Consider the following 15,565-nt stretch of genomic DNA (forward strand, 5'->3'; position numbering starts at 1 on the left):
CTCTAACTTGCTGTTGTACACATGCTGCCTAAATATTGAATAAATATTACATCGTGCACAAAAAAAAAGAAAACCAGACAACACACAGAGTGAACATTATCCACTCTACACTCAACATTGCTGTTATGCTATACAGGTTTCAAAACACACTGTTATTAGTCACAAGTGTTCTGGCTTTATTGCAAAATTGCAATGAGCTAAAAATATGATATATTTTCAAATTAAAATTGTATTCAATAATTGGATGATGTGAGCCTTTCATAGAGCCAGGCACAGCTGGCAACCTCCTGCTCATCACACTGTGGAGATATTAGATTGCTGAAAAGATTCATCTCATTGGAATATTAACTGATTAGAAGTTCATTTTGTCACAATCAGCTGCAAATTACTTGCACCTAGTTGGAAAACTCTGTCACAGCGTTCAATCTGAAGAAGCCTACAGATCCAGTAGGCGAAAGTCTCATCAAGAACAGGTAATTTGAAACTGATTGTGACATAATAAACTTTTATCCAGTGGAGATATTACATTGCAGTTTTATTAGCAAATGTATCACATGAAGAAATAAGATAAAGGATAAAATAAAACAACAGGGGAATAGTTAGTGCGGAGAGGATATGGTGAAAAGGGTCACACACTATGTAAAGCCATAGCAGGGCAGCGGATAAGACCAGGGATTCTCAATAATGAGGTTCTTGGTTCAAGTCCATTGACAGCAGGAGCTGTGCCCCTTAGGCAAGGCAAACTATCCAACTGCCTGGTCTTTTCCACGGGGACTGAAAAAGACGTTCCCCTGGTTGTTCACCCTTGAAGGATTAAAGTGCTTTTGTCAGTGGCCGCATATTAAAATATACTGTAAGGCCAAACGCACAACACACAACAATTTGAGAGGATGTTTTTACCAGTAGGGCCCGGCTTTCCTTGAGTTTTTCTTGGAGCTTTGGCAGGAATGCCAGGAACAATGTTATCTTGACTTTTCCGCTTTTTCATGGGTGCTTTTTTTTAGGGGACAGGTGATGAGTGAAACATAACATGACATGATATGAATTTGAAGAAATGAAATATTAATAATAAAACTACTTGCTCTCGCATCTGCACAAGAATTCTGCTTTATTCGTACATGCAAACAGAAACACACAGATACTGTATACGCCGTTATTTTCGCGAATGACGAGGTCATAGACATTTTCGCGAGATGTTGTTTTCGCGAATTGACGCGGACGCTTACGTTAATGCTCTATTAACAAAGCGCATGGCGACAATTTTGCGTGTTGTTGAATTTGCTATCCAACTGCAGTTTGCAAAATTCGCAAAAATTAAACCCTCGCGAAAATAACAGCGTATACAGTAGATGCCAAAATAAAAAGGCTTTAATAGTCCATATTCATGAAAGAGCTATACAGTGTGCACATCACACCCTTCAAAAAACCTCCAAGATACATTGTACAGTTAACTCATCATGCATGAAACACACACACACACACACATTTGTCTCTTTCTAAAGAAATACGTAACATTCTAAATAGAAACATTCTCAGTCAAATTCATGGAATTCTTGCCTGAAGTTGTTGTTGTATTTTATTGCAACAAATTAACTGATTGTCAATCAGCTGCAATAAGAAAGGAACATTCTCATTCCAGGCACTTACTGTACATACAGAGTGTAACAACAGTGTATCCCCTGGAAATTCTCTACAAGTTCACATTTTTCAGTTGGTTCTAGTACAGTAAAATGTGCACAGCACCATCTGAACAGATGTAATAGCCTGCTACTGTAAAACAAGAAATGTTCACGCGCATTTTAATTTTGCAAATTTCGCGAGCGCCAAGATTTGTGAAATTAAAATGCGTGCGAAAGTTCTTGTCTACACTACATGTATATGCATTGAATGCCAGTGGCAGTTCACGAAAATTTAATGCCGCAAAAAAGGCGGTCGGCTCCAATTCGCGAAAAAATTCATGCCGCGAATATATCGTGTTTTACAGTATTTAAAGTCAATGTGTCATTTCTGAGCACTTCTCCAAACCCCATTTCAAAACAGTCCCTGTAAAGATGATATAACATCGTTTGCAAGACGGTATAGATTCTGAAATGTTGCAGCTAAATGAGAATCTTACGCTGGCATGAGTTTGACTTATCATGTAAAAACAAAACAACACATATTCAACAATAGATTATAATCATTTAACGATGATTGAACTTTTGATTACATGAATGCTTTCCCAGCTGTTGGTGAACATGGATAGGTATGGTGTTGTTTTATATATTACACTGATCAGTTACAACAGAAGCAACCACAAATACCAAAATGCACAGCATGTACAAAGCAACTCAAGATTGCCCACGAAAGTACCCAAAGAGGTGTTAAGTTGGGGGGAATACTTACGTTTCTTGTGCACCTTGTTGGGTTTCGGTGTCGTGGGTGGGGTTGGCGTTGTGATCTTCTTTTTGATTCCAACTGGGGGGATAAAATCAAATATTGCTTGAGTCTCTGTGACAATGAGTGCACCATCTTCACAAAATCAAGGGGCTTTATGGATAACTAAAATTGATGATCAATCAACTAATTGATAATTAGCTGTGTAAAGCAGGGCTACCAAGCTCTGGAATTGCAGAAGACATACTCATAGTGCATTCATCACATTTCCAATACAGCAGAACTGCACATACTTGTAGTAGGCATGCTGAAGAAAACTTTCAGAAGACAAAAGTTTCAACACAAAGACACATTTTCTAATTTGAATGACAAAGATAAAAACACATTTTATTACATGAGGAAAACATACAACTGTACAAGTCAGCTGCCCAATGTATAAAGTTATTTTCTTACTGACAATAGTCTTGGGGACATGTCATACTATTGCACTTATGGAACATCCTAGATGGTATTTCTAATTTTTGTCATCATGAAAAAATGATAATGCATAATACATGCAAGAATTTTGGCAGAATCAATTTTTTTTTTTTTTGTGCTCAGCCGGATAAGGTAAATTTCATATGTTTAGACTTCACAGACAGTCCCTACCACTGACTGAGCACTTCAAACAGCTCCCCGTTGCCATGGCAATCAAAAGGCTTCGGCAGCATCATACAATAATTCTGTAAAAGGTAACTGTGAACATTAAAAAAAAAGAAATAAAAAAAATAACAATTATACCCCTCAAATACACCTAGCATGTGGTGTGATACTTACATGTACATGTACACAAACCCGTACATGCAGAATTTCACGACAAACTTAGTGCATCAGCAAAACTAAAAAGCAAAAAATTTGGGAGAAAATTAGAACACCGAAAAAAATTCCACTTTTGCAGTAAGTGGTATAAATGCTGCTGCAAGATGCGTTTCCATGACAACACTCACACTCAATAACTTCTGGATAGAGTCTGACGTTGGGTTCCCCCGAGTCGATGGTCGGCCGGACGGCACCGTCGGGTAGGAAGCCCACAGAGAGGTTGCGGCTGGCCTGGGACTGCAGGGTGACATACCCCTTGTCCTTCATCTTGTTCACTATGAAGTGGCAGGCCTCGTCTCCGGTGCCCTGGGAGATCGTTGACCACCGTTGATAGTCATCGTGGACGATAGTCAGACAGGGAGAGAGGGGAAGAAGGGATGAGGGGAAAGAAGAGTGAGAAAGCAAAATGTGAACTTACAGTTGGTACAAGGGGGTAAAGAAAGTGTAACTATACTGTATGTGAAATCTGCAGAACAAAGATTCGAAGTTGGCACTGACCAGTTCAATTGCGTTGCATGGTAGCAACACAGTATTACATAAGCAAACTTTGGGCTCAAGCAATAATGCTTTAATCCTGTGTGTCTGTAAGCAAGTGTGCATACAGCCTACAACTTGTACATGTGCAACAGGGTACAGCTTATTTCCCTCAAAATGAGTAAGAATTAACATACTAGGAACTGTAAACTACAACCTACACACGGGTTGTATTCCACATTAAAAGGAAAGAATAAATATGTGACCCGCTACAACAAAAGGATCCGAAAGTCGGGGGAGGACAATTTTCGGAAAATGGCATGACATTACTCCCTTACTCTTCTACTTTAATTTCATATATAGCACAACTCATAAAAGTACTCGGTTGCGGAGATATCAATGATTTTACTAACGCATGTCAAGTCGTTGAGGAAATCAGAGTTTCGAGAAAAGCGCCTTCAAAATTTTCCTTCTGACAAGGGGAGGCGAGACAGTTTTCACCGCTTGACAATAAAAGGCACGCTCCCAGCGATGTTTATTCAAGCAGAGCGCCAGCGGTCTACGCACGACCAATCAGTAATCAGGATGCCACGCACTGACCAATAAGATCACTCCCTCGTTGCTAGGGGAGGAGTCTAGCTGCGGCGCTAAATCCAAATCTTCGGACACCTTTCTGTTACTTTGAAAGTCGGAAAATCATGGCCCAGAAAAACGCTGATTTCTTGCCTTTCCTTTGATCATTTAGCTTCGAAATTTCGGGAGATGATAAACAAAACATTAGACTACAAAATTATGCCAAAAGCAGAAATCAAGATTGTTTTGACCAATTTTGATGATGTGACTTCAAACTCGATTTTCTCGGCTCAGCCGTCAGCAACTTTAGGATCCTTTTGTTGCAGTGGGTCACATATAACGTTGCATAGCTCATTTCAATGGAATCAAATGTTCTAGAGAAAGTTTACCAATATCGTGACAACACAAAATATATAAAGTTACACGTAGTAGCATCTTTCTAAGGTACCACAACCCCCCCCCCCTCCGAAAAGCATATTAATCTTTCACATACAAAAGCACTGCCATCTGAAATTTACTTTTAAATACTTTAATAAACAAATTACAAATACTTTAATAGCAACCTACTTATTTTGTAGGTTGTTAATTTTGTTGTAATTGTTGCAATATTTTGTAGATTCTCTCAATAATGTTTCTACATACTAGACAACACCACACCAGGAAAAAAATAAGATGGAAAAATGTCTTTCCACAAAAACAGATGAAAGAACAAAAATAGAGGAATAAAGAAATTACCCACCGAGGGATGTAAATAAGATATTAATCAATCAATGCACCCATTACTCTCTAAGTTTAATTCAAGAAAAAACAAACAGATAGACAGACAAACAAATACGCTTGCAATTTTTATTCACAATCTCCACAAGAACTAACCTTGGCATCACACTTGCCATCCTTGATTTGGAGGTACTGGTCTGGCCTGGTCAAACTCTCAAACATCCTAGTCTTCTTCCCAGACACTCTCCTGACTCGCCAGTAGGCACTCTCCGTCCTCTGGCCCGTGGCGGTCAGTGACCCCGAGCTGTCCACACTGAAGGTCTGCGTCCGTGACGTGTAGAAGACTAGAAGACAGTTGTCACTGAAGGTACCCTGAAAGATGCCATGAATGTGAAGATGTAATCCATTAATACAATGGGCTCTGATCTAGAAATGTAAAAGTGTCAATATTTGAAATACTTTTGACCAATATATGAAGAGTTTGTTTGCAAAAACCGATAAGTCCATATTTGCCAAACGGAGATATTTGCGATTTAAAGGTCAAGAAAAATAAAGAGATTAATAAGAAAATGTTTGCTTCTTTTGACCATAACTTCAAAAATATACCTTTATATGTAGTGACCAATATACCATTTAAAAGGTATTATTTTGTACTTTATGACAGAGATCATGCTTCAAAATCTTCAAAAATGGACTTATCGGTTTTTGCAAACAAACCCTTCATATATTCTTTTTTACATCTACATGTATGCCAATAAGGGAAAGGCAAAGGGTACATGATTAAAGCAACAATATGTTGCTTTGATATGGCAACATGATTGGTGAGACTTCATTATTCATTAATAGATCAGACACGATCAAATAGTGTCTTTAAATGGAGTAAAGAGTTTATCACTTCAGTAGAAACTCTCGTTAAAATTGTGTGTAAATTGTAATCATAATTATAGTCCACTGTTTAGATAAAAATTGTAATTCTGTAGATATGGATGAAACTATTTGCAGATTGAAGATATAACTGAAATTATAATATGAAACCATCAAGGAAGACAGACTGCAAAAGATTATGCGAGATAATGCTCTGACTTCTGTCATATAACTTCGATCCCCTTCTAAACAGCTGCTATTAAAACTCAAAACGGTAGTTTTCTAGACAACCACAAACTAAAACAAATTTCAAGACTACTGTAGAATTCTTGATTTCGTAAGAGGATGAACTTTGCCTAGTAAAACTAGAAAAGCACTCAGAGAGTGCAGACCTCCATCAATCAGCAACAGGTTGTACTCAGTATATGCACTTTCCACCAACGATCTTGCTCTTCCATAGAGATCAGTGATTTCTCTCCATACATATGCATGCTGAAAAATCACCTGATTTCCCAATATAAAAGCCTTTGTTACATGTACAGTGTACCTCATAAACCCTCAGCTGCACGGTGCGCCTCGCCCTAGAAGAAGCTAGAGCAAAATCATTCATAAAATCCATAAAAATTTCCGGATCACTACCAAAATTTAATCATATGTTTGTTCGGCCGTAATCTGGCAGAACTCCCTAAGTCGATTTTGGTCAATTTTCAGGTTTTAAGTGTTTTGTGTGTTTTTTCTCATGCTCTTTCACGTGGGCCAAAAAATAAGTTGTGATTCGGTACAGAAAGTTATTTTTAGAAAGTAATTTTGGCAAAATTCCTGAGGAGAGAGGGCGATTAATCTGGCAGAACTGCGTAAGGCGAGATACGAAATGAATTTTCCGATGTTAATCAGGCAGAACTGCGTAAGTCGACTTACGACAACACTTGGACCAAGGTGTTCCTGCATCCCGCACGGACATGGCATATCTTAACACACGCGTGCGCGACCTTGGTAGTGACGAACGCGCTGCGCGTTCAAGCTAGCAGTGCCTAGCTACATTGTAGCTAGCTAGACACGTCGTACGGCTACTTGTATTGTACACGACGACAGTCACGCTAAAGCAATAACCCTCGTTACTCTTGGGGGAAATTGCCACTTTCTTTCCCTTCATAGACTGGCAGGCTTCAAAACAGGTCGATATGCGGTATGCCTTACTATTAAGTTTTGCTACAATCTAGTGTTTTTTAAGCCTAGAGCATTTCTAGATCTAACAAACGTTATAGTTTGCATCTTGTCTGACATCACGCTCCAGTCAACATTAGGCCTACTTAGTACTGCTGCAGCACTTGTCCATTGTTAGTGTACGTGAAATCAATGTACTGTGCGGTAGCGTAGGTCACGCGAACAACAATATCTGTAATCTATTGACCATAGCTTCTTATTTTGTTTTTCATTGTAATAAGCGGTTAGTGGGATTGGATCTATGGGATTGATCTCGAGAAGTTTAATGAATATCTAGGATACCGTCCATAATGATGGCATTTTCGATCCAATCCAACAGACGTCAGAAATTGACCATCTACTAACACTTTTACAGTTTACTTTTTAATACCGGTACCGTACCGACTCCCAGTAGAGTTGTGCAGTAGGGGCCTACTAGACTACTGGGGCCTACCGTTATTTAACTTAGGCTGAATCGCCGGTTATTCTGTCTTTACTCAGTTTTCTATTTTTCTAGATTTGATTCGGCTAGACATTCTTGAAGTCTGTAATAATCTACAGGTTAAACGCTAAATTATAACCATTTAGCCCTAGAAATAGATCTGAAACTTAGTAGTTAGATTTAGATCTGTGATCCGTTAGTCATAAGATAGGCAGGTTAGGCTTTACGTCAAACTTGTTCTTAGATCTACTATAACATTAGTACTAGGCCTAGATCCCCAATAGACAGTCTAGCTGTAGATTTAGCCCCTACCTGGATATAGAGTCTAGATCTAGTCTACACTAGAAAATCTAGAAACTAATTTTCATTGATCTAGTTCTACTAGTCTGTTATAATGACGCCCCAAAATAGACGTCTGGATGTTACATAGACCTAGTCCTAGACAATCGAGTAGAAAGAGTTCGAGAGCTCTCGTACGTTTTACTAGGCCTGCGTAGATAGTAAAGGTTAGAACACTAATACCCTAACGTTAGTACTGTAGTGACAAATTGGCCTACAATAGGAGTCGATACAAACGAGATCTAGGGTCTATTTTTTTTTTCTAATAAAGCTGTAAATAAACTTTTAGTCAGGCCTAGCTCCTAGTATTCTTTAGTTTAAATAGAGTTTAGGCCTTCAGCCAAAAGGGTCTAGGCATACTCTTACTTTGGGCATAGAGTAGGATAATGATGAGATTAGTAGGCCTGTCGTATGCAGATTCCTACGTACCACTCTACTAGTCTCTAGATGTCTAGTGTATCGTTAGGCCTGAATAGACTACGGTCTAGACGGTCTACAGTGTAGTACCTGTAGTCTTGATGAACAACATACTGTAGCTTAACATCTAGAACATAGTCTAATATTATTCTTAATCCAAATGCAATGCTTCATGAGATCGACAATAACCCAAGCAGCAGCCAGGCTTTTGATGTAGCAGTACTTCTTGTGCCGCTAAATAATACTGAAACATGAACACAGACTGACAACATTTGGGGAAAGCAAGTTATTTTCCACATACAAATGAATTGATAAAAAGAAATTAAATGTGAATCAATAATGATGACTTTATACAATACAAATATTTCAAAAAAATTGTACTCGATCTAAAATATTCATTGTTTTTACACTGCATCCGCTGAATAGTAAGGGGGTGGATGGTAAAATCCGATAGGCAACCCGCTGAAAATAGACCGAGATACGTAGTTCTGGCTGATAAGCACGTGGTTGACGACGAAAAGAGATACGTAGTTCTGCCCGATGAAACACATGCTTATCAGGCAGAACTGCGTATCTCCTACAGATACGCAGTTCTGCCTGAAAAACCCCCCACATGGCCAAAAACTTAGGCAGTTCTGGCTGATCAACCCGGGCACGTGACCAGAGATACGCAGTTCTGCCAGATTACTATCGCAAAAATTTGGCGACGATTAATCTGGCAGAACTGCGTAAGTTTTTTAAATTGGTCATTTTTACTACTTAAAAAAGTCAAATTGTCATTTTTTTGCTGGAAATAAATTCTTTAGACCAATTATGACCAAGAAAAGAGGAAAAATGCAACTCATCGTATCTCAGTTTAGAAAGGTGTAACATTGAATCTTTAAACCCGATTTCTGGCGTAATGTGTTAAAGGAGATACGCAGTTCTGCCAGATTACGGCCGTGTTGCGTCATTCTCAAGCTTTCCTGCAAGTTTCAGCCAAATCCGTGCACAGCTTTTTGACTTTGTTTTTTTTTTTTGCAAACGAACAAACAAACTAACAAACAAACCAACACAGATGAAAACATAACCACCTCCCTTGGTGGAGATAAAAAGCCAACTACACTTCCTCACCTTGACGTAGCAAAAGAAAAGCTTCTGCGGCCCAACTCCCGACCCTCTCGTGTCGTGGGGACGCCCACTCTGCACGAACGTCAGCATCTGATTGGGCCACTTGACCGACTCCAAGGCGACAGAGCGGTCCAACTGGACCTTGAGCTTCAGCTCGCTCTGCAGGCCTGCCTTCTTGGCCCCGCCCACTTTGTTGTTGTCAATGGCGAGAAACAGTTCGGGCTTGCCCTGCGTCTTGAACATGCGGACGTTGGCGCGGACTTTCTCCACGTGGAATATTGCTATCGAACAGATTGCAGGCATGTTTCGTAAGATAGTTTAATTAGAAAACATCAGGATCATTTCTATCTACGATTACATTGTGCGTATGGTAGACGGCAAATTACAATGCAGTGCCTTAAACACGAGTCATGCTATGTACATATGGTGCTTGAAGCAGTTGAAACATGAAAACATTTTGATAGGAAGAATCTTGAAACAAAAGACAAGTTACCAAAGTGGTCAATGGGAAAGATTTTTTTTTTTTTCTGGCATGAAATAATGCTTGATTTCATAATGTAAATATAAAGGCAAAAATGTGATGAAATCTATGAGGAAATTGTTAGGATCCTGTCAAATTGCACTCAGTCTGGTTTAGTTAGACATGATATAGTCAGTCAGAGATAACAATTACTGACTATTCAGTTTCTGAAAATACATTGTATCTAACAGTTAGAAAATAAGTAACTACAAATACGTAGAGTGTGATATATACTGCAGGAAATTACGCAGATTGTGATACACTGTATTGCAGGAATATATCATGAATTCATGTGCAAAGTACAATGTACCACATCTTTACCAGAGTTGGTAAACCACAGTTCAATTCAACATGTATTCATGCATCTCTGATCATCTGCTAAACACACTTTTTACTGTGGATTTTTCCCAACACTGTGGCAACAGTTCCCTATGTGTGTATAAAAAGTAGGCCATATCACATCAATAGTCTTACATATTGGATTTCTACTAACAAGGCAAACGAGTTTGTGTGTTTTGTGCCACAGATTTTCATTTTATTGATCATTCAAAGGATAGGTCAATCATACAAATTCTTCAATTTACATATCAATGTCCTCTTGTTTGAAACAAGAATGATGATATTCCTAAACATTTCATAATTATCCGCAGATCCACAGCGGATCAGGTGACGTCTCACCATTTTTGCCGGCACTCTCGGGATCGCCGCACGCATCCACTGAGTTGTCGGGGGTGACCTGGACAGCCCGGCCGCTGACCTTTGACACAAAGGTCACCTGATTTCCTGCCTCGTACTTCCACTTCTCCTGGTCCCACTACAATGAGAGAATAATGGGACTGATTGCTTCTACTTCAACATCCATGCAAGATAAATCTTAAGTATCATCGCAGGTCTGTATGCCATCAAATATCCATGTGAAAATAGAATTGGTTTTAAAAAGAGTAAACTGTATTTGGGAAATGTTAGCTCAAAGCTGGGCAGTGAAAACTTGAGCAGTGAAAACTTCAGCCTTATCTTTAATCACCTTTCTAGAAACTTCTAGTTTGTTGTTTGTTTGCTACAATGTAGTTGTTATCTATGGGTGATTACAGATTCTTTAAAAGCACTGTACTAAAATTATCTAGATTGCTCCACCCTACAATTGTAATATGCTATACATTATCTCCATGAAAATTACTCAGGTACTTTGCAAGATCTTTGAAACAAGGAAAATTTCACTATTACATTCAAAAATTAACTACAGGCTCATAAGAATCACATTTATCACGCATTGTCGTTGCTTATTCGTTGATGTTTTATTAATTATCAAATAATATTTCCATTACTTGATTCATTGTAATATTCGAAGTCATCTATTTTTCTTTTCTTTTTCTCGGAGACAGGCTTTAATATAAGGCTGTGCCTTCCTGCTTGTTTCCCACCACTATCCAATTTCTTTGTTTTTGCATATTTCTCATGAATGTTGTCATGAATCTAATGCTTATAGCAGAGACTCCAACTCTCCCGCTTTCGACCGGAGATCTCCCGCCGAAAGCCCATTTTTGCAAAATCTCCTGTTCTCTAACTTGAGATTTAATTTCTCCCGCCCTGGCTCTGTGTCTCCCGCTGGAAATGATTTCTTACTTAGTGTCATCGTATGTTTAAAAATAAGCCTTTATACTGCGAAAGAGCATCTAGAGCCCTAGAGGTTCCACTTTAGACCCCGGCCGCAAGGAACTTCGCGCTTTGCGCTTGTGATGTGTGCGAGCCAAGTTGGAGTCTCCCGTTTGCTAGGGGTTTCAGGCGGAAGAATCTCCCGATCAGAAGGTGCTTGAGGTTTGAGTCTCTGTTATAGTTTGTAATGCTGTCGATTTCTGTTTTATGCATATTTTATTGAAAGTGTTAGATAAACCTCAATCAATCAATCAGACTTACCATCTCCTTTTCGACTGTAGAGCCGTTGACAAGAGGAAAAGAGTGAAAAGAAATCAGACGTCAGATTCTCAACAAATTTGTACAGCAATTTCTCTGCTACAACGTACATCAAATACATAGAGTACCATTTTACAATGACAAAATCAAGCATTAGGCACCTACTGTTACTATTAGTATTCTGTAAAGTACATGTTGCAACATATTTAGTAACAAGCTAGGATCACACAGTTGTTCATGTATGAAGTACATTGCATTGAGCAGTTCACAAAATCCATTTCTTTCTTTTCTTTTCTTTTTTTTTTTCTTTTCTGGGATGATTACATGTATACACACATTCTAGTAGTCCATAAAACCATTCAAAGGAAATGCTTCCTTGTTCTATATCAGTCTTTATGTATCAGCCCAATTTCATATGTTTAGTGATCTTTAATAGCACAACTAAACATAAGTTTCATATAAGTTAACATGTAAATGCAATCAATGCATACATTGCAACATCAGTGAAGATTATGTGTGCATGCCCAACCTGACACTGGAGTAGCATGGAAAAATAACTTTTCACCACTTACACTGCTGTACACTTTCTTAGAACAGACTACCACTATGTAGAAAAGAGACTAAGCATTATATATCCAGGTTAGCCTGTACCCCACTTGATTTTCCTTTTTTGTTCTTTCCTCATAAATGTTTGGAGTATCTTCTTTTCAATTCTGGTAGTGCAATGGCACTGCAACATGTGCATGAATCCCTGATTTGTTCCTGGATACTGGTGCACGGGTGATACAGCGCTGAGTTGAAACTACATGACTGCGCATAATGGATTGTTCTTAAATGTGACATTGTATCGCGTGTGTGTGTGTGCGTGTGTACATTTGGCAGTGTTTCGATACTCACAGCTGACGGACTTGTTGTTGACGTAGAGTTCTCTCACCGTGTTCCCGTCATCCTCACCGGAATCTAACCACCTGAAAAACGAAATACAAAGACGGATAATGGATACATGTATGTTTTTTAAATGAATCGCTTTCGAAGAACTATCTTGAAATGAAATAAGAAAATGTATGCAATGGCACAAAATAGCTATCTAGTGTGATATCTCTCTTTCTCTCTCTCTGTCTATCATCTATGCATCTAGCTACAACTGTATCTATATATATATCTACCTATCTATCTACCTATCTATATATCTATCTATCTATCTATCTATCTACCTATCTATCTACCTACCTATCTATCTATCTATCTATCTATCTATCTATCTATCTACCTACCTACCTATCTATCTATCTATCTATCTATCTATCTACCTATCTATCTACATTTGTATCTATCTATCTATCTATCTATCTACCCACCTATCTATCTATCTATTTATCTATCTATCTTCAGTGTATCTATCCTTCTCCATCTCATTTTTTTTCCTAATATTGTTTTGTGCACATGGGAAAGTTAAAGGTTGTAGAATGTAACTCGTTAAAAAAAAGAAATCAACAACAACAACAACAAATGTTACAATTGTTGACATGCCTTACGATGAATATAAGAAACTTAACATGCTACAGTGTAGTATCACTGATATACATTGTATTCAAGGTTTTGGCATTTCCGGAGTCATTGACTTCAACCATCATTATCATCAGCTGGACTGTAAGCATTCTCATTGAAACTGTAATTGAACCTACACATGTACAGATATCAAAATGATTATCATATCATGTACAGAAAGCTGTAGAAATTATCTACCGGGAATAACATCCATTGTGCTTGTAATAATATAAACTGAAATAAACAAAAGTTACTCAAAACCTGTAGTCTCGGCTCACCAAAGTAAATGTTCCCAATTCAGCAGGCTACAAAATCATATACATTGTATAAAATCATCTCACTTGCCTCACAATATTATATTTTTGTTTGTGTTTTCTTTCCTTTGTTGGGGGAGGGGGGCACTGCCAAATCATTCATGTAACCACTACAAGTAATTGATTTTTTTTTTCCACTCTTTTTCTTCTTCTCACCTGAAGCATGGAAAGGTCGCTTCCTGTCCGCTCTCCGTCTCCTTGACAACCACTTTGTCCAAAAACCATCCTTTGCCTGTGGCAGACAACAATGGCAGTAAGAGAATGAATTGTCTTATGCATAATAAATAATGGCTCCTCATACGTTGAAACAGATTGATGCTGATTGGCAACGTACATTGTGGGCCAAACAGTTTGCTTAACTCGTTGAGGACGAGTCCCGAGTATACTCGGGCAGGTGTCTATGGGAAATGCGTGTTGTAGCAAAATCAGTCCGTCCTCAATGGGTTAATGCCCACAAGCAACCGTCCATGGAAGCAAAAGGGATGATTTGCCATACACGCGTGTCACCGTGAACCAGATCATATGGAAGGATACTGTTTCCAAGCACGTATTGTTTAATCTGCTTGAATGTGAAGGTGTACAATGTATGAATGCAAATTGATTTAGAACCGACAACAATATGTGATGCTAACGGCACAAAACTTTTCATTTAAAAATATTTGGAGGAGGGAAATCATGTTGTTCGCTATTACTCATTTTGTTGCAACATGGCAGTATCCTCTTACTTCTCACGAAAACACCATTATCCCATTGCTTTTACAGTTGAACCTCTCGTATCCGGACAAGTCGGGACCGGGGCTCATCCGGATAAGGGAGTTGGCCGGATACGGGAGACTCAATGCTTTATACATGTACATATACCAGGGCTCGACCTTAGCGGGAGCCCGGGGACCATTGGCTCCCCAGAATCGCTACGGGCTCCCCAGAAATGTATGAAAAAAGCCCGGCTGGCTCCTTAAGTTTTTTTGCCGTAGAGCCTCACGTTTCAAGACAGAATCAAAGTTTATGTACACACTCACACTATCGACGAGCGCGAGCGGCCCCGGCGCGCGCAGCGAGCCCTGACTCTCGAAGTTATTATCCCTGAAATTGCAATATAAACTACACGCTGAACATGTTTCATTCTCCAGCCGGCCCACGTTGCCCGCATGTGTGTGTGTGTGTGTGTGTGTGTGTGTGTGTGTGTACCCGACGTGTGTGTGTTCGTATCTTCTATTATAGAATAGTGTGCGCACATGCAATTCGCTGCTTGCGTACTGTGGACACCGAACGGAACTCCGCGCGCCTGAATCCCTGTCGCCTACGGGCCCTGGATGTTTACATCGATCGCCGTGGTATCCCCATGTGTGGCCGGCTGGGGAGCGTGAGTATAATACTAGTAGCTAAGCTACACACTGTAGCCAGCTGCCACTATAAACAGTACACCATTTCGTTTTTAGTCGGGGTAGAAGCGCTCCGTTGTGCAATGTCTGCTTCATTTTCTCTACTTCTTCCGCTTTTCCCTTGCCTCCCAAGTACGAAATGATTTTTAGAATGTTGTGTGTGTGTTTTGTAACGTTATTGCATCATTTTTCTGCAAGGAAGAGGTGAGTTTCTGTTCGTGTATTGATGAGCACTGCAGTAAATGTGCAGGTGAAAAGCGTTCGAGCTTTCTTTCCCGAGTATCGTGGAAACTCGATGTATTTCTAGGCCTATGAAAGGAGATCTCATATAACAGAATACTTAATTATAACAAACTATTTTCCGGTCAAAATGAATTAATTTCCTTTGTTTTGTATCGTTTATTGACGATCCCAAGGATCTCGTCGCAATACAGAGTTTCCAATGTGTATTAATTTTCGCGTAGCTTTCGGTGCTGCAAACTTTTGCTAGGGCCTAATCCTACTACTAAACTTATCG

The 15,565-nt window shown here is 39.2% G+C and overlaps 1 protein-coding gene across 1 annotated transcript in view; it reads right to left on the reverse strand.

Moving 5' to 3' along the window:
• Positions 1-15,565, reverse strand: part of LOC140233960 (uncharacterized) — a 143,299-nt gene that overhangs the window by 79,124 nt on the left and 48,610 nt on the right. The window contains exons 9-17 of the mRNA XM_072314048.1: positions 13,823-13,898; positions 12,702-12,772; positions 11,808-11,821; positions 10,572-10,707; positions 9,377-9,654; positions 5,155-5,370; positions 3,363-3,540; positions 2,386-2,457; positions 901-993 (exon numbers count right to left, since the gene is read on the reverse strand). Coding sequence (XP_072170149.1) covers positions 901-993; positions 2,386-2,457; positions 3,363-3,540; positions 5,155-5,370; positions 9,377-9,654; positions 10,572-10,707; positions 11,808-11,821; positions 12,702-12,772; positions 13,823-13,898 — 1,134 coding nt within the window. The remainder of the gene's footprint in view (positions 1-900; positions 994-2,385; positions 2,458-3,362; positions 3,541-5,154; positions 5,371-9,376; positions 9,655-10,571; positions 10,708-11,807; positions 11,822-12,701; positions 12,773-13,822; positions 13,899-15,565) is intronic.

This window comes from Diadema setosum, chromosome 10 (assembly GCF_964275005.1).
Source record: "Diadema setosum chromosome 10, eeDiaSeto1, whole genome shotgun sequence".
Taxonomy (NCBI): domain Eukaryota; kingdom Metazoa; phylum Echinodermata; class Echinoidea; order Diadematoida; family Diadematidae; genus Diadema; species Diadema setosum.